At 42.6% G+C, this 20,382-nt stretch overlaps 1 protein-coding gene across 7 annotated transcripts in view; it reads right to left on the bottom strand.

Moving 5' to 3' along the window:
* agrn (agrin) overlaps positions 1-20,382 on the bottom strand; it is a 226,242-nt gene that overhangs the window by 59,756 nt on the left and 146,104 nt on the right. For all 7 annotated transcript variants that reach the window (XM_044037208.1, XM_044037210.1, XM_044037211.1 and 4 more), the window contains 4 exons: positions 17,728-17,952; positions 15,344-15,568; positions 12,383-12,589; positions 2,789-3,010 (listed from right to left, as the gene is read on the bottom strand). In XM_044037208.1, coding sequence (XP_043893143.1) covers positions 2,789-3,010; positions 12,383-12,589; positions 15,344-15,568; positions 17,728-17,952 — 879 coding nt within the window. The remainder of the gene's footprint in view (positions 1-2,788; positions 3,011-12,382; positions 12,590-15,343; positions 15,569-17,727; positions 17,953-20,382) is intronic.

The following is a 20,382-nucleotide window of genomic DNA, read 5'->3' as shown; positions in this document are numbered from 1 at the left end:
GAATTGTGGCTGAGGTGGCCTGGGTGGAATATTACCTCAGGATTAAGCAGAAAATAGTAGGCTGGTTTGTGTTTTGAAGGCTTGTGAACATGCCTGGATGATAACAACTCCCCTGTCGATGCCTGCCTGGCCGACAAACTATTAACTCTGCCCCCACTTTCTCCGTTCCTCCTCATCTTATTTACTTCAATCTTCTTGCCTGCCTCCATTTATTACTTTCCCCACCCTTCTCCCTCTGCCCTCGCTATACTGTCTCTCTCCAACCACTCTCAGACCGCTGATGTGACCTATATTTCTTAGTCAGTTGAGTATATCATTTCCAACACCTGTAGTAGACAAAGGGGCTGCAATGACTAATCAACCTTTGATTGATTGCAAAATTAATTGCTAACTATTTTGATAATCAATTAATCACTTTTAGCTTTCTGATTCTTTTTTTTTTAATGATTCTAGCATGTTTGCTCTCATCTATCTGGCTATAGCTTTGTACAATTGATATCCAGCTGGGGGATCTATTAACTGAGTATGCCTCCCCCTGCCCACCTTACAAGGTCACCTAGCAATCAAACAAGTGAAAGAAAAATCTCAGAGTAATAACAAATGTCACTCATATCGCTGCTGGGTTGCACCTGAGTCATATAGATAATGACAATTTTTCCAGCCCTGAGGGACGGAAATGAAATTACAGTTGGGCCCATGAGACCAAAGTTAAATACACATTCACAGACAATTATGCAGAGTGCAGTGTTTTGTTTTTTTTGGTTTAGATTGTGGCACCTGCCTTCTCTACGCTCCCTGCTGTAAATCCGACAGCTTACACATTATCGTGCATTTGGATGGAGATAAACAACAGAGCCAACAATAAAAGCATTTGAGGGCTACTTGAAAATTATGTATGAAAACATAAATTTAATGCTGCAGAAAAAAAAACAACCCTAAAGCATTAAAATGTGACATAAACTATGTCAATTATACGTTAATGTAACTGCCTGGGTGTCACAGAGAAGTCTTATGCACCATTTTCTTCTACCGCCTTTTCTGCCAACTTTCAGTTGGACCACCACTTCGATCCAGCATTTTTCTACTCAAACACATATTAGTGGTGGCAATAGCTTGTGATAACTAAGCGAGATAAAAGTCAGTCAGTTGTAGTGCTGAATAAAGTCTTGTAAAGGTGTGCAAACAGCACAGAAATAACCCGCATAATCATTGTCATCATTCCTCTGCTGGCTCGAGACTGGCAAGCTAGTGCCTCATGATTTTATGGCACCATTGCATTGATGCAGGCCTGTTCCTCTGGGAGCGAAAAACCATTCATAGAGCTAGATTACAGACAGGGGCCTCTACTCCACCAGCTCTCTGCCTCCGCTTTTTAAAATAAAGACTATTCATTACTGCAGAAGGATCCTAGGATGACAGACCTGCCATCTACCTGCAGTACAGCATACAAAATTGAGTCTGCACCCCTGCCCAATGACTAAACACGCTCTTGCTCCATTTCCTGTTGGCATGCATCCTTATGTGCTATATTTTGATTTAGAAAAGGCTGAGAGGGAAAGGACAGATGCAATACATGAAGTGGCAGGGAGGAAAAACAAGTCTGTGTAGGACCTCTTCAACAACAAAATCTGTCACCGACGCCATACTCAATGAAACTCACCACTTACCTTAAAGCCTGTCATCCACTCACTACACAAAAATAAATGCACTACTTATCTTCTGAAACTATCCGAATAGCTTGACCATACAAACTCTACCCATAAACTGTTTGTAGACTTTAGAATACAATTTCATCCCAGGCTAAAGAGCGAAGGATTCATCTGTATTGATCGTTCCGTGAACAGCTCAGCTCATCCATAAATACAGCACCACAGAGGCCAACTCTCCTTTTCCTTTTCATTGTCTTAAAATATGAGAACTGAGTGAATGATGTAACTGACAAAGTCGGGCCAAGGGGATAATAACCACTGTACTTCTGCGTGTGTGTGTGAATTTGTGTAAAAAGTGAATTGACCAAGTACAAATATAAATCCAAGGTAAAAGTGGTCATGCAAGATGATATGAAGCCATTAGGAGTATTCACCAAGCTTTAAAATCAGCCCAAATGGTTCATGGGATGTGTGCTTGCATAGTGGAACATATTTTTTTACCACTTGAAGCTCTGCTGTCACTGGTTTACTAATGACTAGCTGATACTCCGACAAAGCCAAGTGACTCATGTAGGCAATTACAGGCGAGAATCCGCTGCACTTTCTTTCTCCATGAGAAAAGTGCATCTTCACTTAAAGGTCAAAACAAGCAAATTGGAGTTGTGGTGCTGGTGCGGGAAAGCTAAAGCAGAGCAGGAGGGAAGGGATGAAGAGATTCTTTAAAGCTGTAGTGTGTAACCCATGGTGATTTTTGTTGTTGCTGTTATTAATTAGCACAGGGACAGGTGGGGACAAGAAGAATTGATCCTGTCAAACGGCTCAACGACTGCATTTTCAGACCAGTACAATTCACTTCTGAAACTTCTGGTAGGCTTCTTTGTGTTCTCAGTCATACTCTATACTGAGAAACAGAGAGAGAGAAAGATACACACTATAGTTTTAAGGGATTTGTTTTGACTCACACATGAATAACTCCATATACATACTGTTACCACCTGTGAGCTGTGGCTCTTTTTCATAGTGAATTCACGACTGCACTGTAAGTCATAATATCGTCTCATGTGACTGTATAATAATGATGATCATTTTAAATACTTCATGTGTGTAGTTCTGTGGTGTTACATTGAGCTGAAACTTACTGCAGGGTCCTTTGTGCTGCATGCGGATGTCCTTCTGAAGGGCACAGCCCATCGCTCGCATCTCACATGGGCTGCCGTAGCTATGGCCATCGATTCCGCACACCGGGTCGTGTGTTTGCGGGCAAGCTTCTGGGCACTCGCACACTGGCTCATTGTTCTTGACCACGCACATCGCCCCGTGTTCGCACACCTTGTCCAAGCATGGGCTCGGTACATTGAGATCTGAAGGTCGATCAACCCAAGAGACAGAAAGCAAAGTTAGACACTCATGGTAGCTGTGACGCTGGAACAACTTAAAGTAGAAGTTGGAGAAAGGTCTGGGGCCGGAAAAGGGCAAAGGTGATCGGGAGGTAAGTCAAGAGTATAGCTACATGGTGAACTGATGGTTTGTGTTAGAAAGGGTTGAGGGAGGACAAGTGATACAATGAAATATGCAACACAGCCCTATTCCTATAACACCTCAGCTTCCTATGTCATTTCCATGCCTGGTATATTCTGATTCTTTGAAGAGTCTGACAAATCCGGTGGCATGAAGACAGTGGATAAAAAACATGTTCCTGTGGCAAAATAGGAAAGAAGCAACCTACAAAGAATGGTTTGGAAGCCTTTCTTTTTTTTTTCTCCAAGCAGGTAAACAGCTGGATTCATTGACATACCCAATGTACCCCTTCAAAGGGTGCCATTTGCATCTCAGTGAGTGCCACTGGTTCTGCTAAAGCTGGTTGAACTGACATGAAGGAGCAAGAAAAGGGGGAGGGGGTTGGATGACAGTTTGAGCGAGAGAGAGAGAGAGAGAGAGAGAGAGAGAGAGAAAGAAACAAAGCTAGAAGAAAAAAGAGCCTTCTGCTTAATAATTCACAAAATGGCAAGCTCCTAGGCAGAGGCAGATATGAAATTTGAACATCACACAGAGGTGTCTGCTTCAGTCTCTTGCTCTACTGCCAGCATGACTTTATTAAAACCAGGACTAGATTTTACACATATGATCATCAGTTGCAGTGCTAGCTGCGAGAATATAACCTCAATTGATGAGGAGAGAGAAGAGACCTGAAAAAACTCTATGAACAATAGCTTTGCACCCCATCTCAATATATCGCTAATGGTTTCATGTGTCACTGAACACATAACGTGGTATTTTGTAGACTAAAACAAGGTGCCAAAATGAGTATGGTCGTTTGGAGAACTTAAAAATGATTTGATTCTGTGCAATCTCTGGAATCAAGAGCAAGCACGATACGACAATCTAATCCACAGGGATTTGGGAAATGCAAGTGGGAAAAATGACTCAGCTAAATGCAGAACGTCTAAAGAATAAAAAAAAAAAAAGAGTTACCTCTTACAACAAAAGTCAAACAAAACTTCCTTCTCTTGTCTGCTCTACATCGAGATGGGTGGGGTGCTGTCATGGAAACTGGCCCTTGTAATGATGCCACCCATGGTGCCATCATTATTGTGACCATTATGGGATTAGATTGCATCACAGGGGGGGCAAGTTCAGCATGCTCGGAGCCCCATGATTCATTTATCAGTTTAGAAGCTTCTCTACATAAAGCACTAATGCTGGAGGTAAATTATCCACTGATAACACAGACTGAGGTAATTAGCTTGTTTCTTTCTAATTAAATTGACAACAAGTGCAGCCTATATGAGACATAGGGATCAATACTGATATTAAATAACACAATTGATTGTATTGATTCTCTACTAACTACTACTGCTTTTCCCAATAAACTGTGGCTATATTTAAACAAATCTTGATCAAAGACACAGGGTTTCCATTTCTGAAACGTGAATGTTTCAGAATGGAGGGTGGAACACAGTTATTGATTTCTGTGTTTGGATGCCAAGCTGCTGTTTCAAAAGAGCTTGGAGGTGCCACATAAATATGTAAGCTATTCATTGCTGCTTCATTTGGCACAGCTTCAAAAACAATTGATTCCTCTAGATCTTTTTCAACACCTCCTGTGCGTGCGTGTGTGTGTCTTTGTGGGTTTAACACTTAAAGGCTTGTGGTCGGAGCTTAACTGTACAACCTTGGCCTCCATAAAAGTTCAGCAGCCCAAGGACGGGCTCCTACAACACAGCTGCAGTCTCTGATAACGCCTTTGTCTCTCATTGTCTTTGTTCCGCACACATAAAGAAAGATGAAAGAACTGGCCCCAAAACTAATTTTTTTATCATTCTTTACCTCGAGAGGGCAAAATTTCTGCCTGATTTATTAAGTGAAGAGGGTGTAACGGAAAAGGAGACAAAATTCTCCAAGTGTAAAAATCTTTTGACACAGTTAAAAACTAAGCTGTCCTTTTTTTAGTCTCTCTTGGATGCTAGCAGAAGCTTTGAAATGGCAGCCTGTCACTACTCAGGCTTGTGGGATGGTGTTCACAGGCCTGTTCCAGCGCTTGCTCGCTCTCTCTTTTTCTCTCTCTCTCTCTTTATCCCTGGTCTTCTCAAAAAACGCTTGTATAACACTATTTATATAAAAGGTATATAAAATAGTCTTTCAGTTTGAAGACCACAAAGTCCCGATATGTGCGATTTGTCACGCCGGTATTTGAAAGGCATTTCACAGATGTCAGGCACCGTGTTCTATTTATTAAGAAGACCTGAGCCTAGTGACTGAGACCATGTTTACTGATTTAAGTGAGAATTAGGCAAATTCTTCCATAGACCACACACTCTTCTGGGTGTTCCGAGTCGCCCCTGGTGGCTAACTGCTCCTCCTGCCGTCCTACTTTCTAAACTTCACTTTTCAAACCAGAGGGCTCATCACTTTTTATATAGAGTCTACTCTGGCAGCTGGAGGAAAAAAACCCAGCAGTAAATAAATATATAAATACATGAAATATAAATGAATAATTCTGTCTAATCAAGGATTCTGCTTGGCTGGTGTGTACTCGGCTCTGTTTCTGTACCACCACACTCAGATAACTTTACATTCTAGCTGTCACCTCAGTCTGTGTACATTTTCTATTTTAATTAGTGTGGTGTTTTAAGAGCACGGCGCAGCTTCAGTACTCAGAGGGGATTACTTCAGGCTGGGCCACTTTGGGTCAACTCTTCACAGTAGAGGTCCAGGTTGGTCAGGTCCAACACTGAGAGGACATGTTACTCTGATGTTCTGATATCTCTCTGCCAGAAGTATCACAACTGCCCACTGAGTGGTGTTATGTGATTCAGTGAATAAAGCAGCGAGGACGCGACAGGGTAACAACCCCTTGTTAGGTTGGTGTGATGGCGCAGCGTGCTCCGGGAGGACTCGGTAAGAAGGCGCACACTGTTAACCCAACGTAACATGTTGGTGAAATGCTGGGAGATTATTTTGGCTGGAGCTTCCTCCCATCTCTCTTCAGCTCATACATATGCTAATTGGACTTTTCCCCTTGGGTCCACGTGCAATTCCAAATCACTCCCTGTATTATGCAGGGCAGTGAATCAGTGTAATCCAGGTGATGCTTGCAGTAGCCAACTGGCAGGAAGATCACCTACAACGGCAATTCATTATAACACAGGACACCAATGGGGCACAACCAATCTGCGATAAGCCCCGCCTCCTATTTTCTTCACCTGCAGGCCTTTGATCTGACTCCCTTTTCCTCCCCCACATTAAAAACATTTATGTATCATATTAGTCAAGGGAAAAGGAGGTGCAGGGAAAAAAAGAGAGGCTATATTAGCATACGGCAAAAGGCATACCCACAGGCTGTCTCTGTCTACCGGTGAATACATAATATCATATGTTCAGGGTAAGTTGACACTTCTTTGTGCGTTTACACCCAAGAACGTGCCGCTGAGACAACTTTAAAACAAGGTAGGCAAAGAAGAAAGCCAAGCAAGTGATCCCGATCTTGTGACATGTTTCTTTCAGAGGTGACATGACATCCAAACATTGTTTGTTTAATCCGGAGACGTGATTCTGTCCTTGGGTTGTGTCAGAAAACAAGTAAATGATGAAAAAGCTCAATGTTTATTGAATCTCCAAAGGAGTCAAGAGCAACAGCTTGGAGAAGGGCTCAGAGGAAACACGGAATGAAATGAAAAATGCATCAAGTGAAAACACTGCGTGGATGATCACAGGCCACTGGTGCGAAACACCCACAATGCCTTGAGTCACTTCTGGCACCACTTTGACCCACATCTCTGTACGATTTCTCCATGATGACAGCCTGCAGGCAACACTAAGTGGACCAACGGCCCCTGGCCGCTGTCAATAAGGCTCCCACGGCAATTCTTCTAATTAACTTGATTAGGAAAAGTATCTCTGACGATCTCAGGCTGACGACTCCAGCACCACCAGTGTTAGTGAGTCCAATCACTGCAGCTGCATGTCAGCGTGCAGGCAGAGATGCTCATCAAATAAACATGCAAATGATAAAATATTCGGCACAGAAACTTGACACCTAAGGTGACTGATTTTCCCTTTCTGCCTTGCAGAGCTCTTTGTCAATGACAATGTGTGTGCCGCTGAGTGATTTTGTGTTAACCTCCGAAGGCGACAGCCGACACTTTTCTAACTGGTGCAAGTCTTTTCTGGGCTTGCAATCACACAAACACACACACACACACACACACACATTCAGCTGTACACACATGGAATGACAAAAGAGCTGTGAATAAATTTGAGTCTGCTACTACCTTTCATTTGTTCACTCCCAGTTTGTCCCCAAATTATTTCCTTTTCTTTTGTATGATTTCACAGAATTATTGTCCTCCTCTATGCCACGCTTGCTTCTTTATGAAAGGCCTAACTACCAATTTAGACACTCCAGTCTACTTTGCATTCTTCTAATACCAGACCTTTACGTCAACAAGCTCCAGGGAGTTATGGTGAGCCACTTCACACTCTACTACTGAATATGCAATTAAATAGCTCGACTCCTGGGCACAATGTGAGCTGTGATACAACCTGGACTAAAACTGACAATATCTATTTTCATTGTAAACATATTCACTCTCTCTTTTGTGAAGATAACAAAACAGTGTTATTGTGAGATTATTTTGATTGAGCCTCTCACTGTGAGTCTGGCTGAAGTCTTCACAACGATTCATGGTCTCTGTACAACTGTACACCCGTGTTGGGTAATGTTTTGGCTTTTAATATCAAATTAGATTTGGTCTAAGTAGCTTCAGGTTACCACTGTCAAATGCTTACAAACACTTACTCCGCACACAAACTAATCTATGACTTTACAGCTCAAGGCAAGTAAATGTGTATTAGTGCGCCAGACAAAGGTGTGTCAAATTCAGCATGTCACAGAAATTTACTTTCTGCTTTTATTAAGGCATCCCGAATATACTTCATTTTGCATAAGGTAAAGGATTCAGTTCTTCAAACTATAGCTGAATAACTGAATCCTACACTTCACTCATTGATCTTTACACAATACAGTGGAAAGAATGAACGCCTTTGAAACTATTAGGGTGACGACATACATTCGGTGCCTGGTCCTTCAAATGCACAGTGGCAAAACAGTTATCACAGTTCTAGCACAATAGCTCTTTCTCTGCACACAAGTTGTTGTGTAGTTTGTGGCAGCAGCCTGCTGTGCTGGCAGGCCCTGGAGGAGTGAGCAAATACAAGATGTAATCGCTTCAGTCTAAAAATATTCTTTGTGCGACGCGCTATGAGGTGTTTAATCAGGACCTCTTGTAAAGATTTACTATCAAATTAACCACATCAGAAATCTGCACAGGTTTTAATCAAACACTAATTGATGGCAGTTTGTGTTGAAGTGTGAAGTTGAAATAATGTTTTATAATCAATTTTTGTTTTTTACCGTATTATTGTGCATCTTGTGGAGTCGCAAAATGGCTAACGCTGTGAAGTCGGGATGGAAATCACAACACAATCAATCATCATGATGGTAAACATCAAAAAAAGTGATAGTATTTTTATTATAACAGTGGAGGAGCTACATCTCATTGGACTCCAGCACTGTGGGCATATCCGCCCGCTTTCTTCCCAGCATCCCGCCTTACTTCACTTCTCAGAAGTCCTTCATCGACTCATGTGCTCTCCGATATCTTAAAGATCTGTGACTCTGCCCAGACACGAGTCATTCAGTTAATGCAACGCGTTGCTTACATGTCCAAACTGAAAAGCTCCAGATAGCAATCACACTGGACAGTGGTCAGGACATGACAATCTGCATGACAATCTCTTTGTGAGCGTGAGTACTGACAGGGATCGGGGGAAGAGGGAGGTGTGTGCATGACGAGATTTACGGCAGTGTCAAAACCAGGGAATTTTATCTGTTTGACAGCTGGCAGGACAATCGATCACACTGGCCCATGCACCAGCCAATGAAACACGAGGACAGATCATTATTTATCAAGTAATGATAATTTAATATATCAAATGCTTCAGACTTATGAGAATTTTTTTTGCCTCAAGTCTGTGTGTGCGCGCGCGTGTTTGTATACACTTTGATGACGCACTTTTCATTGTGCAGTTTTTGACAATACCATTCACTGTGAGAGCACAAGCACAATGGAAGAGTTATGTATAAAGCATGTGTCTGTGTGTTCTTGTGTGTGTGATCAATGGAGGCTATTGACTGAACTCTGACAAGTGAGTATTTTCAAAGACAGGAAAACACACACACACACACACAGTGCATACCTCCAACATGTTATCTAATAAGTCTATAAGTCTATGAGGCAGTGCTTTTTTGAGTCAGCCGTAGAAACTAAACTTCAAAAGAATAGGAGAGACAAACAGAAATAAAGTTCACATACACACACGCACACACACAAACACAGACACTTTGCATGCATATCATCTGTCTGACTAACCCAACAGTCTCAATGGGCACCTGCTTACCTCTTTTGATGTTTAATTAAAACTGAGTGGGGCGATGTTCGTGACTATCTGTTTTGAAAAATATGCAAATGTAAATAAAAATGCACATTAAAGAAACATGCTACCAGTCCCTGACGGCTGGCTGCAATCTGCAGGGGAAGAGCAGAAGGATGAGGAGAGAGGAGAAAGTATTTTAATACTGCATATATTACTCAACCAATGAGGCGGGAGATAGACCTCTTCAACAGAAATACTTAAATTGAGCAAAACACATAAGTGCTCACATTGCCATCCCCTTCAGCGCTCAACAAACAATTCTTTGGTTCGTATGAAGTGTGCGCATCAAAACGCCACACTGCAACTAGACTGCAAAACTAAAATACGTCTATAGTGAAGTGACTAATTGATTTGAGTGTCATGTTTACCTAAGTGGAGCTGGAGCTGATTAAAAACCCATGTCTACTGCAGTCGAATGCAGTCGTCATTTGACCCAGGAGTGAATATCTGGCCGTTTCCATTTCCATTGCAGACAATAGCCAGATGTTGCTAGTGGGTTTTTTGACCAGTGGAAAAGGGAATTTATACCAGACTCTGTTGGCTGAATAACACTAATGGAGACTGACACCTTCTGATGCTAACATTGGTTTTCAGGTTCACCCCCACACCTGGAGAACAAACAGATCTGTCTCACCTGCGTCAAAACAATGATGACAATGTGGGCAGAAACCTTTATGCAAGAAAACCTCAGTCGCTCAGATCAGTCAATAATGTGGGTAGTTAGGATACACACACACACATCATTTACTTCAATCTGGACTATGGATTTATTATGTCACTGAAGACTCTGTCTGCTGCTTCACATACTTCAGTGTGTACAGCCAAGGCTTTGATTCTGTTTCAACAAAATGTCCCACTAAATCAAATCTCTGTTTTTCTTATATTACAATTTCAAAGTTGCTGTTTTTTCATTTTTTTTTTTTGTTTTTTTAATACATACAGCACCCTTAAGCTTAGGACCAGTTATGGTTGTGACAAGTAAATTATGGCTAAGATTAAAGAATTAAAACAGCAAATTAGGAAGGGATTTATTGAGGTGAAAGGAGCCGAACATTAATTGCTGGTCTGCCACTGCAGTCTCTTGTCTGTCTGAGTCTCCTTTCTTTTCTGCTTTGGCAATAAAGTCTTAATAAATGGCATTGGATTTAACGTGTGTCTTGCAGATAAGCCCCATATTTCATAAGATGCAGAGAAATGCTTACCATTACTTTTCTTGCTGGCTATAAAGGCAAACATCACCGGCTGTAGATGATATCAGCAGAAGCTAATAGAAATAACCATCATAAGTATCTGGTCCAAATTCCCACTATTTAACTCTCGGCTGTTCTCTACTCTTTGCAGTTAATATGCTCTCCGCCATCCAGAGTTTATACAATAGCATCAAATGAAATGATCCTTCTGATGTGGTTACATCAATTTTAAGATCCTAGGTTCCTGCAGTTAAACTATGAGGCATGTAATTCCAGTAATTTGAGCTTAACAACTCACTGACTGTAAATAAGGGCCTCCAGAAAGTAGCAAGAGAAAACTCTTGTGTGAAAAGGAAAATAATACACTCTATTTATTCAGTTTGTCAAACACATAGCTAATCAATATTTCATTTCTGTTGCTGCATTTCTCATTTTCAGGTTACAGTTCGTATCCTACGTACACCAGCTCTGAAACTGTTCTCAGTCGGCTACATTTGTTGAAGTTGAATATATGTTTTCACTTGAGTCATGTTAAGCAGCTCAAATGTAAGTTTAAAAGGCTTGGATGTAGGGCATTCAAAGAAATTTGACAAAAAGCAGTGGAATTCCAACTCTAGTGCAGCGTTCATGGTCAGGAAACGGTAAAAACATTCACCAAGCAGATGCAGGCGTTTGTGAGACAGTCCTGATGATGGAAAGGGGCATGCGAGACAGCGTGCACAAAGACAGGGGTCAGGTGTGGAACAGGGGGAGGAGGCTCCTTTTTTGTTAGACGGGGAATAAAACACAGAGGGTTTGGAGAGAGGAAGACTTCTCCGACCTCATGGTTCACGTCTTTGCAGGAGGGTAAACAGAAGGAAGAGACATTAATGACACAGAGACACAAAACCACCGAGAGGAAGAAATGGCAGCAGAGATACAAGACCCCTCCTGTTAGGTCCACATGGAGAGAGAGTGAGGGAGGAAGAGCTTCACCCCCTCTGTATCTGCCTGATGAGGTCGCCCACGGGGTGACCCCACTTTTCACCTGCAGCCAGACAGCCGGGAAGACGGCCACACGGACAAAGACAGACAGACAGACTGATTGACGCACTGAAACAAGAAAGAATAGATTTTTATACAGGAAAAAGCAACAGACAAGGACAAAGACGGACGGCGGAGGAAAAAATAAAGATAAAGAGCCACCATAGTGGTGGACTAGTGAAGGAGTAGGAGACATGAAATATGAAGGTGGGTTTTCAGGTTGGGTGTGCGTTTTCGAGGTGGAGTTATGAAGCATTACGAGGATGAGGTGATGAATGTGAAGTGAACGTGTCAAGTGGAAGAAGGCACATCCATGTCCTGGTCCCAACCCCCCCACATCCACTTTCAGAAGGCATTTCTGAACCGTTCCAGACATTTATAATAAAGTTGAAACATAAATACGATGAAAAACGTTGTATATATACATTCGGCAGAAAGGCAGAGCGGGATTGAGAGTGTACAACATTAGCCCCATGGCAGCCTTGATCCCTTTCACCCCCCCCCCCATCCTTCATCTCCACTCACCACAGGGCCCTGTGTGCCTGATGGGGATGAGACTCCTCCTCACACACTCGGCCTTGCGCCGCATGCAGTCGTTGGTGTAGGTGTGGCTGTCCTTGCCGCATATGGGTTTGTAGGTGCCGTCACAATGTATGGGATCGCAGGAGCAGCGGGCGCTCAGCTGCTCCACCAGACACACTGCGTTGAAGAGACACTCCTCCTTACACTCCTCTGAAAATGTACAAGGGTAAATGGGTGAGTCCAGACCATCTTTCAATCGTCTATGGCTCCTACAACTACTCCAGTTACCATAACTGTAATGTTTACAGTTAAAAGTGCATTCAAAAGCCCCTAATGCATAGAATAAGGACTCAAATATAATGTGCGACACTGATGAGGCTTTTTAGAGCGATATCCACGTGGTCATTTTGTAACGCTGTGACAGATCAACATGGAGGAAAGGGCAACAGAAGTCACCAGCAAGTGTAAAAAAATAAATAAATGAACATTTCAGGGTAGCCGAGCTCTGACAAAGAGCTGATTGTTCTTCCTGTCGTGTGTCACAGCTGGTTCATGCATGGGGAAATAAATCCGTTTTCATCCAAACAGTAATTACATGTTAGAGTGGACTGATGTCACAGACAGTGTGTGTGTGTAAAAAGCTTTCCTTTCAGCAGAAGTTAAGCCTTTTGTGGGAATAAAGAACCTGTTAACAAAGCATCAGAATTCATTTTTTTTTGTAATTTTCAAGAGCCTGTTTATGACTACATGAATCAAAAATAACACAGACAGATATGAAACTTGTCCGAACAAAAGACATAATTGTCTTGCGATGGACTGGCGAACTGTCCAGGGTGTACCCCGCCTATCGCCCGATGTAGCTGAGATTGACACAGCACCCCCCGCGACCCTCTGGTGGAGGATAAAGCGGTTAGATGATGACTGACTGACTGACTGTTAATTAGTTTATCCTTTCATTCAAAAACATTAGGAGAAATCTGTGTTTTACCAAATTCCTCTGCAGGAAGAAGAAAAAACTACCATCAAGAAAGCTCTTCATTTTACATTTCTATTAAAATAATATAAAATATAACCTTATTATCATGGAATGCAAAACCAGAACCTGTAGCAATGTGAAGTGAGAGTTAATAACCTTGTGGCTGCTGCTGGTCTCTGGTGATGTAACCCATGACAACTTATTGAGGGTCAGGTTTGCTTTGCTGTCATCTAACTTTAATACATTTCCATATAACTTTAATAATCTGGGGGAACTCAAGGAATTAATTTGAGGGTGATGTTAAAGTCTAAAGTACCATGTCTGTTTCGTTTTTGACTCAGTAAGCAGAAACCAACTGCAGAATTAATAAAAAAGACATACTGGTAATATTAAATGGAAAATTTGGCATTGAAGTGAGAAAATCCAATTTGAAGCAGGCCTCTGTTCTGGAGGCGCTCACCAGGCTTCAAATTTATTTCATTCCTGATCAGTGGATCAAATTTGTACAGCAATTCAATTGCTCCTTCTCTTTTCTTTAAAGCCTGCCATGCCACACTTAATTACATCGCTGCAGTGTCTGAGTGAGAGGGCTACAATGATGGGCCATGTCGTGGTTACAAGTCGAAATGGCCTTTTTCATTAGTTACCAATTTGCAATTTGCTAAAAGAGGGGATAATTGTGTGGATCTCTCGTTTCATACTGAATTATTCTTTCATGTGAAAAAGGCAGTACAGAACTTACTCACACGCACATTATGTCCCAACACACATGCCAACACGAAAGCACAAACGCACCCTTACTCCTACTCCACTTAGAATAGGGTTTGTGCAATTCCAAAAAAACATGTACTCCTCCATCAGCCTGTCTGGCAAGAGAACCAGGGCGTGTCAGAAATGAGTGCATCAGCTGTCACTGTTGACTGAACTAAAGCATGTCCAGGAGTGATCTATTCTTGTCTTTGGTGTTGTCAGAGGTCTCAGTAGATGGACGGGGGACTCCACACATCACTGCCGTAAACCAAGACAGCTACAGCTTCACGAGGCTCCGCTGACAACACAGTGGGAAAATTGGATTTTCTCCGATGGCTATCAGAAATACAGTAAAAGCTGACAGCTCTTTGTTGACTAAGGCTTAAACCCTGTGTTCTAATGGCAGAGATAACAGCCCTGCAGGCTCTTATCAGGCTGGAGGTGGCTACTCCTGGCATGGATACTGAGAGTTCAGAGTCATTTATCTCTCTGCCACTGAGTGGAACACAGTTACAGAAAGACTTCAAAGCAAGTTCACCTGTTTAGACATCATGTGCCATTATGTAAAATTCTTGCATAGACCTCTGTCCTGGTTAGACAGGTTCCTCCTCGTGGCTCACCTGCATCCTGAGCCTCTCACCTGGACTTCACTCCTGCTCTGCTTAAATACCTGGCTCTCAGCTCCAGCCTTTGTCACGTCCAAGGCCAATTCTTCTGCGTTTAGTTACAGTCAGTTTCACCTTTTCTCCTTTGCTACAGATCTCATCTTTGGTCTGGCTCTCAGTTTCTGTTTGGTTTCCCCATCTCGCTTGCTGCAGTCTCCCTGCCAGCCTCTCAACATGGGAATACTGGTTTTCTGCCACAAGTCATCAATTCTAGGCTATATTTAGTTTTTATCAGAATAAAAATAAGGGGAAGATGGGAAGGATATGCAAAAGCCTAGAATCATTTCAGACACATTTTCAAAATATGAATTTGGATCTGAATGTTCATTCAAGGAAACAGTTCAAGCAGCAAGATGTAACTTTTATTGGATGTAATGCACTGGAGCAAACATGCCATGATGAAGACTAATCAGTGATTTATGACGCTAAGTCTATTTAATTGAACTCTTGCACTTGATGGTGGAATTTTCAGACACTGACCAAAGCATTAAATCCCACACTTTTCATCATCTTCATACACATTCACCAAACTTACATAGAGTAAACTGATGATTATAATGTGAGTACTCTTACCCAGCCTTCTGCACCGTCCTTTGTGGACCTTCCTGAGCTGGGTGTCTTTCTGTAAGCCCCTTGCTATCATGGCACACTCGCTGGCGTAGGTTTGACCGTCACTGGCACACAGAGGCTCACTTTCTGGGGGGCACGACTCCGGAAGGGCAAGCAACAGAGGCTGGCGGGTGAGAGACTTCACTCGGCACATGGTGTTCAGACTGTTCTCGCTGCCTTTACATGGGTCTGCGGCAACACAGGAATACATGGATATGAATATGATTTCATGCTGCACTACACACTTGCACGTACAGAAATGTAACCTGGGTAATATTTATGCTGTTCATATCGAGCAGACCTGGCGTTTCACAGGAAAACAAGTGACAACAAGCGACAACAAGCGGTTTGACAGGCGTTAGTGATCACATTAATGATGGCTTTGTTCAGCTCAAGTAAGTCAGTGACAGTGTGACCATGAGCAAGCAGTAATTGAAGTCAGCTGTCATTGATTTTGAGGACTTACACCTGTGCTTTTACTACTCTGTGACCTGTCAGAATGTCTGTCATATAAAAGGTCCATCACTTCAAAATCAAAAAATGTTTTGCTATAAATCTAGGTTGTTTTTTTGCCTTTATTAGATAGGACAATGAAGTGTGAAAGGGGGAAGACACGCAGCAAAGGACCACAGGTGTAATCGAACCCAATTTGGTTGTTGCAGTGAGCCCATTGCCCCTTGGGGCGCCAGCCACAAAATGATTCATTTCTGTGACAAATAGAAAACATTAAGGAATATACCTCTAAGTTTTTTTAGACCAAATCTTGAGTTGGTTGTGTGTATTAAGCGTTGATAGATAATACTGGTGTAGTAAAGAGAGGAGAGGAGAAGAGAAGAGATGCCCCTTCATCACTGTTGCTCCAGAGATGTTATCAGTAGTTGAGAAAGGCTCACAGAGGGACCTTGGATGTGAAAGGTAGAGAAGGAAATGGATGAAGGGACTATTGGTTTGATTAGCTCCCTGGCACCTCTCTCCTTCTGAAGGAGCATCAGTCTAGCATACTCAGCCATATCAGTCTGTGATCATAATGGAAATGGTTTGAGGATGTGTGCAGAGGGAGTGTTACTCCTTGAAAAAAAAAAAGGGCCCGGGCTTTATCCTTGTTGCCATGCTTTCAGCATGTAGGAAGACAAAGGAGTTATGTAGCACCGTGACACATTAAATCACTGCCTAACTGCTGGCCAGTCACTCAAATGACTCTAAGGATGAAACACCATATCACGAGAAAAGAGCAGAAAGACAGAGAATGAGAAAGAGACAATAAAGGAGAGTGGCTTCCAAAAACCTCTGGCAGGAAAACAAAGAGCAACTATGAGGGGACATAATGTGGGACAGAGCAGTTAGGCTGTGCAGGGCTGTGAGGCAGCGTGACCACAGCCAGGCCAGCCAGGCCTCTGACCACTCTCTATCAGCACAATACAAAGCAGACGGGCAACCAAGCAGACCAGGGTTTTATCGTTATGCGTGCAGCGTCTCTGCATAAGGCAGTGCTCCGCTCGCCAGACGGGCCATTATCTGTGAGAGAGACCATTACCTCCCATTAACTGAGAACAACGGCTTCCAGGACCATGCTTCCTCTAGCTGAGCAAGTAGGGTAATTACAAAAAGAATGGCCTGTTTGCTACAAAAACTAGCAGTGTGGATAAATCAACAGCATGTGTCTGGCTAAAACCACCAACTCTAAATTACCAAGGCTTTAGATGAAATGCCTGCAGGAAGATTTAGAGGTCCATCAGGACTGACTGGTCCCTTGAGCTTCTGGCCCTCCCCAGGGAGGACTGAGCAACCTAGGTCACTTTGGACAACTCAGGCTGGATTTATATGACCAGCCTTCTGCCAGCAGACCTGCACATTCATCACTCATTGCCCAGCGCCCTGCTCTGTCTCCTGGAGGCTCCTGCTGCTAAGAGGCAGCATTTGTGTCTGCCTTTCTTCCCCCATCTGGCTACCCATTAAAAGAAAAAAAAACCTTCAAAGTTGAATGCTTTGGACGTAAACAACCAACACCTGATATGATAGGATATGCAAAAAAACACAACAAGAAGAAAGGCCCCATTGAACATGACAACAATGAAGGAAAAGCAGCTATCCACACCTGTATAAAGCAAAGCCGCTTAAATGAAAAATGAGAATTAGCAAAGGCATGCTGTATGTAAGTGGAGTATGTGAGGGAGGAACAATAAAGGTCAGAGGCAGTAAATAAGAGGAGCAGATCATGCAGCCAATTCATTATTTTGGTCAAGGAAAATCTCAACATCTATCAGACTAGATTAACTGATGATGAAATAACTGTAAATTATAAAAAGATGCAGTACAGAGGAAGAATACGTAACAGAGAGATATCTTACCACAGTGCCCTTGGTATTGCACACGTATGTTCTTCTGGTTCTTGCAGGCGTGCTGATGGAGCTCACACTCGTTGTAGTAGTCTTTCCCATCAGTGCCACACACTGTCTCCTCAGGCTTGCCGTCACAGCCAAGAGGACACATGCATTTAGCCGACAGGCCGTCTGACGACTGGACGCAGGTGCTGCCATAGCTACAGATCACGTCGGTGCACGGATCTTTCAGAGCTGCAGAGACACACAAACACATCAAGACAACGGTTGTTAAAAAGAAATTGAGGGGTTCTTAACTTAAAGAGCACACCGGTCAACCGGTTGAACTCAGGATGCTACTATGCACCTGAGTGCAACATGTATAACAAGAGGTTGCCGTAGGGCACTTTTATTCTGGGTTTGGAGAACGAGTTGACACCCATGGATGCATTTAGAGCACTGTCTCCTTTACTATGCTTCAGCATGCTTTAATCACCATGTCTGTATATTTACTTTTCTACAAATGAAACTGAGAGAAGAGAAGGAAATAAGGCAGCGAGGTATTATCTCATCCCCGAGGTCTTTATTTCCACCCGAATTAAACAGTGTGCCACTTGACGCTGAGTCACTCATCCCAATGATGGGAGAGGGTGCAACCTTTAATTTTGCCCATGTTCGCCACTGTTGGGAGCTTTTCTTGGGTTTCGTATGTTGTGTTTCATAAAAGGCTGCCATCAGATTACAATCGCTCTGATCTTGGAGCATGATACATATTTATGACCGCCATGAACAAACATGGCCTCCCCTGAGAGAGAAAGCGAGTGGCAGCAGCCCTCTCATTTCCTAGGCTTGTCATATTTAGAATAGATTTACCCATGTTTGATATTATATCTTGTTACATCAATGAATTTAATTTACAGGAGAGTGAATATATTGGATTTCAAATTCTCTTGCTGTGCATTTTGTCTTCATTTTCTTTTTCTTTTTCTTTTGAAGAAAATGAAATGATTCAGGGTTTTTTCTACCACGAACATTTAATACCTACCTTCGGGATGGTGTGGCACTGGCTTGTTAATAAGAGACTGGGATATGTGCAGCAGTATATTATGGACGTGTAAGGAGACAGGAGTTGCTACGATCAAAGCATATCCCCCCCCCCACCTCACTTTCCTCATCTTCATGACACATTTCCTTCTCCTTTCTTTTTCCACTCTCTCCTGTCAGGTACTTTTGATGTTTGGTGCATGAGGCTTGTTAACAAACTCTTTCCTTTCCATGTTATACTTGTGTTGTATTGCAGCAAAAAACTTTGCAACTTATTCAATACTTAATTTATGACAAAGGCACCTCAAAGGCAACTTCAAAATAAAGTACTAAATTATAGCTCAAAGTAAAGGACACAGGAGGAAAGTGGCTTACTGAAATCATGAGGCATTGTGAGAGGTTGATGGCAGCTGAATGGCAGCCAATGTGAACTGGATAACGAATCTGACACTTGGCCTCTAATTTGTGTCTAATCATATGAACAATGAGACACTGATGACCTGTGGGAAACAGCGCTGCAGTCACAGTCTTGCTGTACCTCCCAGAGCAGGGAAAAGGTCAGAGCAACAGAAGTTACACTCACGGCACAATCTACGCGTCTAAAACAGCTTGTCCTCTTGTTATGTAGCAAGTAGAAACAACCTTCAAGGCAATGCTGTTTATGTAACACCTGCTGTTGGGAGTGGTGAAAGCTATGTGTCCTGACAAGGAGCAGAAACTTGTCAGTGCTTATGGCTTCTGTGAAATAGTGCTTGTTAGGGTTTAGGCAGCAGATGAGAGAGAAGCCTATAGCGACCATTCACACATGGAGAGAGAGTTTGCGTGTTTGCATTGTGACAGTAAACACCGTCTCCCTCACACGTCTTGATTTCATTTGACTAAATAATAGCCGAGGCTTTCACCTTCTCCAACTTTCCCTTTGTCTCAGTGAAGCTGACATGTTGACGGGCAAAAAAGGGGGCAAGGGCAATGAGGGGCACGAGTGACGGGTAGAATCAGAAAGGGAGGTGTGTGGGCTCCTGATTTGAGGTGTCAATTTGGATACAAAGCTCAGCCTCTATGGGGTGTTAGTGCAGATAAAAATCTCTTCTCAGACTCAGACAAGCGAACAAATTGCCTGGGCGAATGTGATTAGTGTAACAAGCGCACACACACACACACAAAAGGTCACCACATTAAGTGGGGAATTTATGTTTCATTATCACATAAAAGGTGGCAAAAGAAGAAGGAGAGAGTGGGAAGGTGTAGAAGTCATTGCTAAATTAGAGCGATCCTCACTATCACTCTTCTTCACTTTTGAATTCAAATTCAAAGATAATGAAATGAAATCACAGATAAAGAGGACACACGGATATGGATCTGTAATCTCTAAATGAGGATTATACTCTAAAGGACAACTAGCTACCTGAGGCCTAATCTCAATAAAACTCATTCATGTATTTACAAACACAAATGACTCTAATCACATACATGCAGCATTTAAATAGACACAACTTGTGGAATATCTGCACTCAGCAGGTTTGCTTCATTTGGATGAGAGAGGAGACATTGTCTGCCCATTGGGAACAACGTGTGACTGCAATACACATTGTCAGTGCCAATTGGAAAATGTGTGTGATGTAGCAAATACTACACCCAGGT

This window comes from Solea senegalensis, linkage group LG11 (assembly GCF_019176455.1).
Source record: "Solea senegalensis isolate Sse05_10M linkage group LG11, IFAPA_SoseM_1, whole genome shotgun sequence".
NCBI classification, from domain to species: Eukaryota; Metazoa; Chordata; class Actinopteri; order Pleuronectiformes; family Soleidae; genus Solea; species Solea senegalensis.
This window is presented reverse-complemented; position numbering and strand designations above follow the sequence as displayed.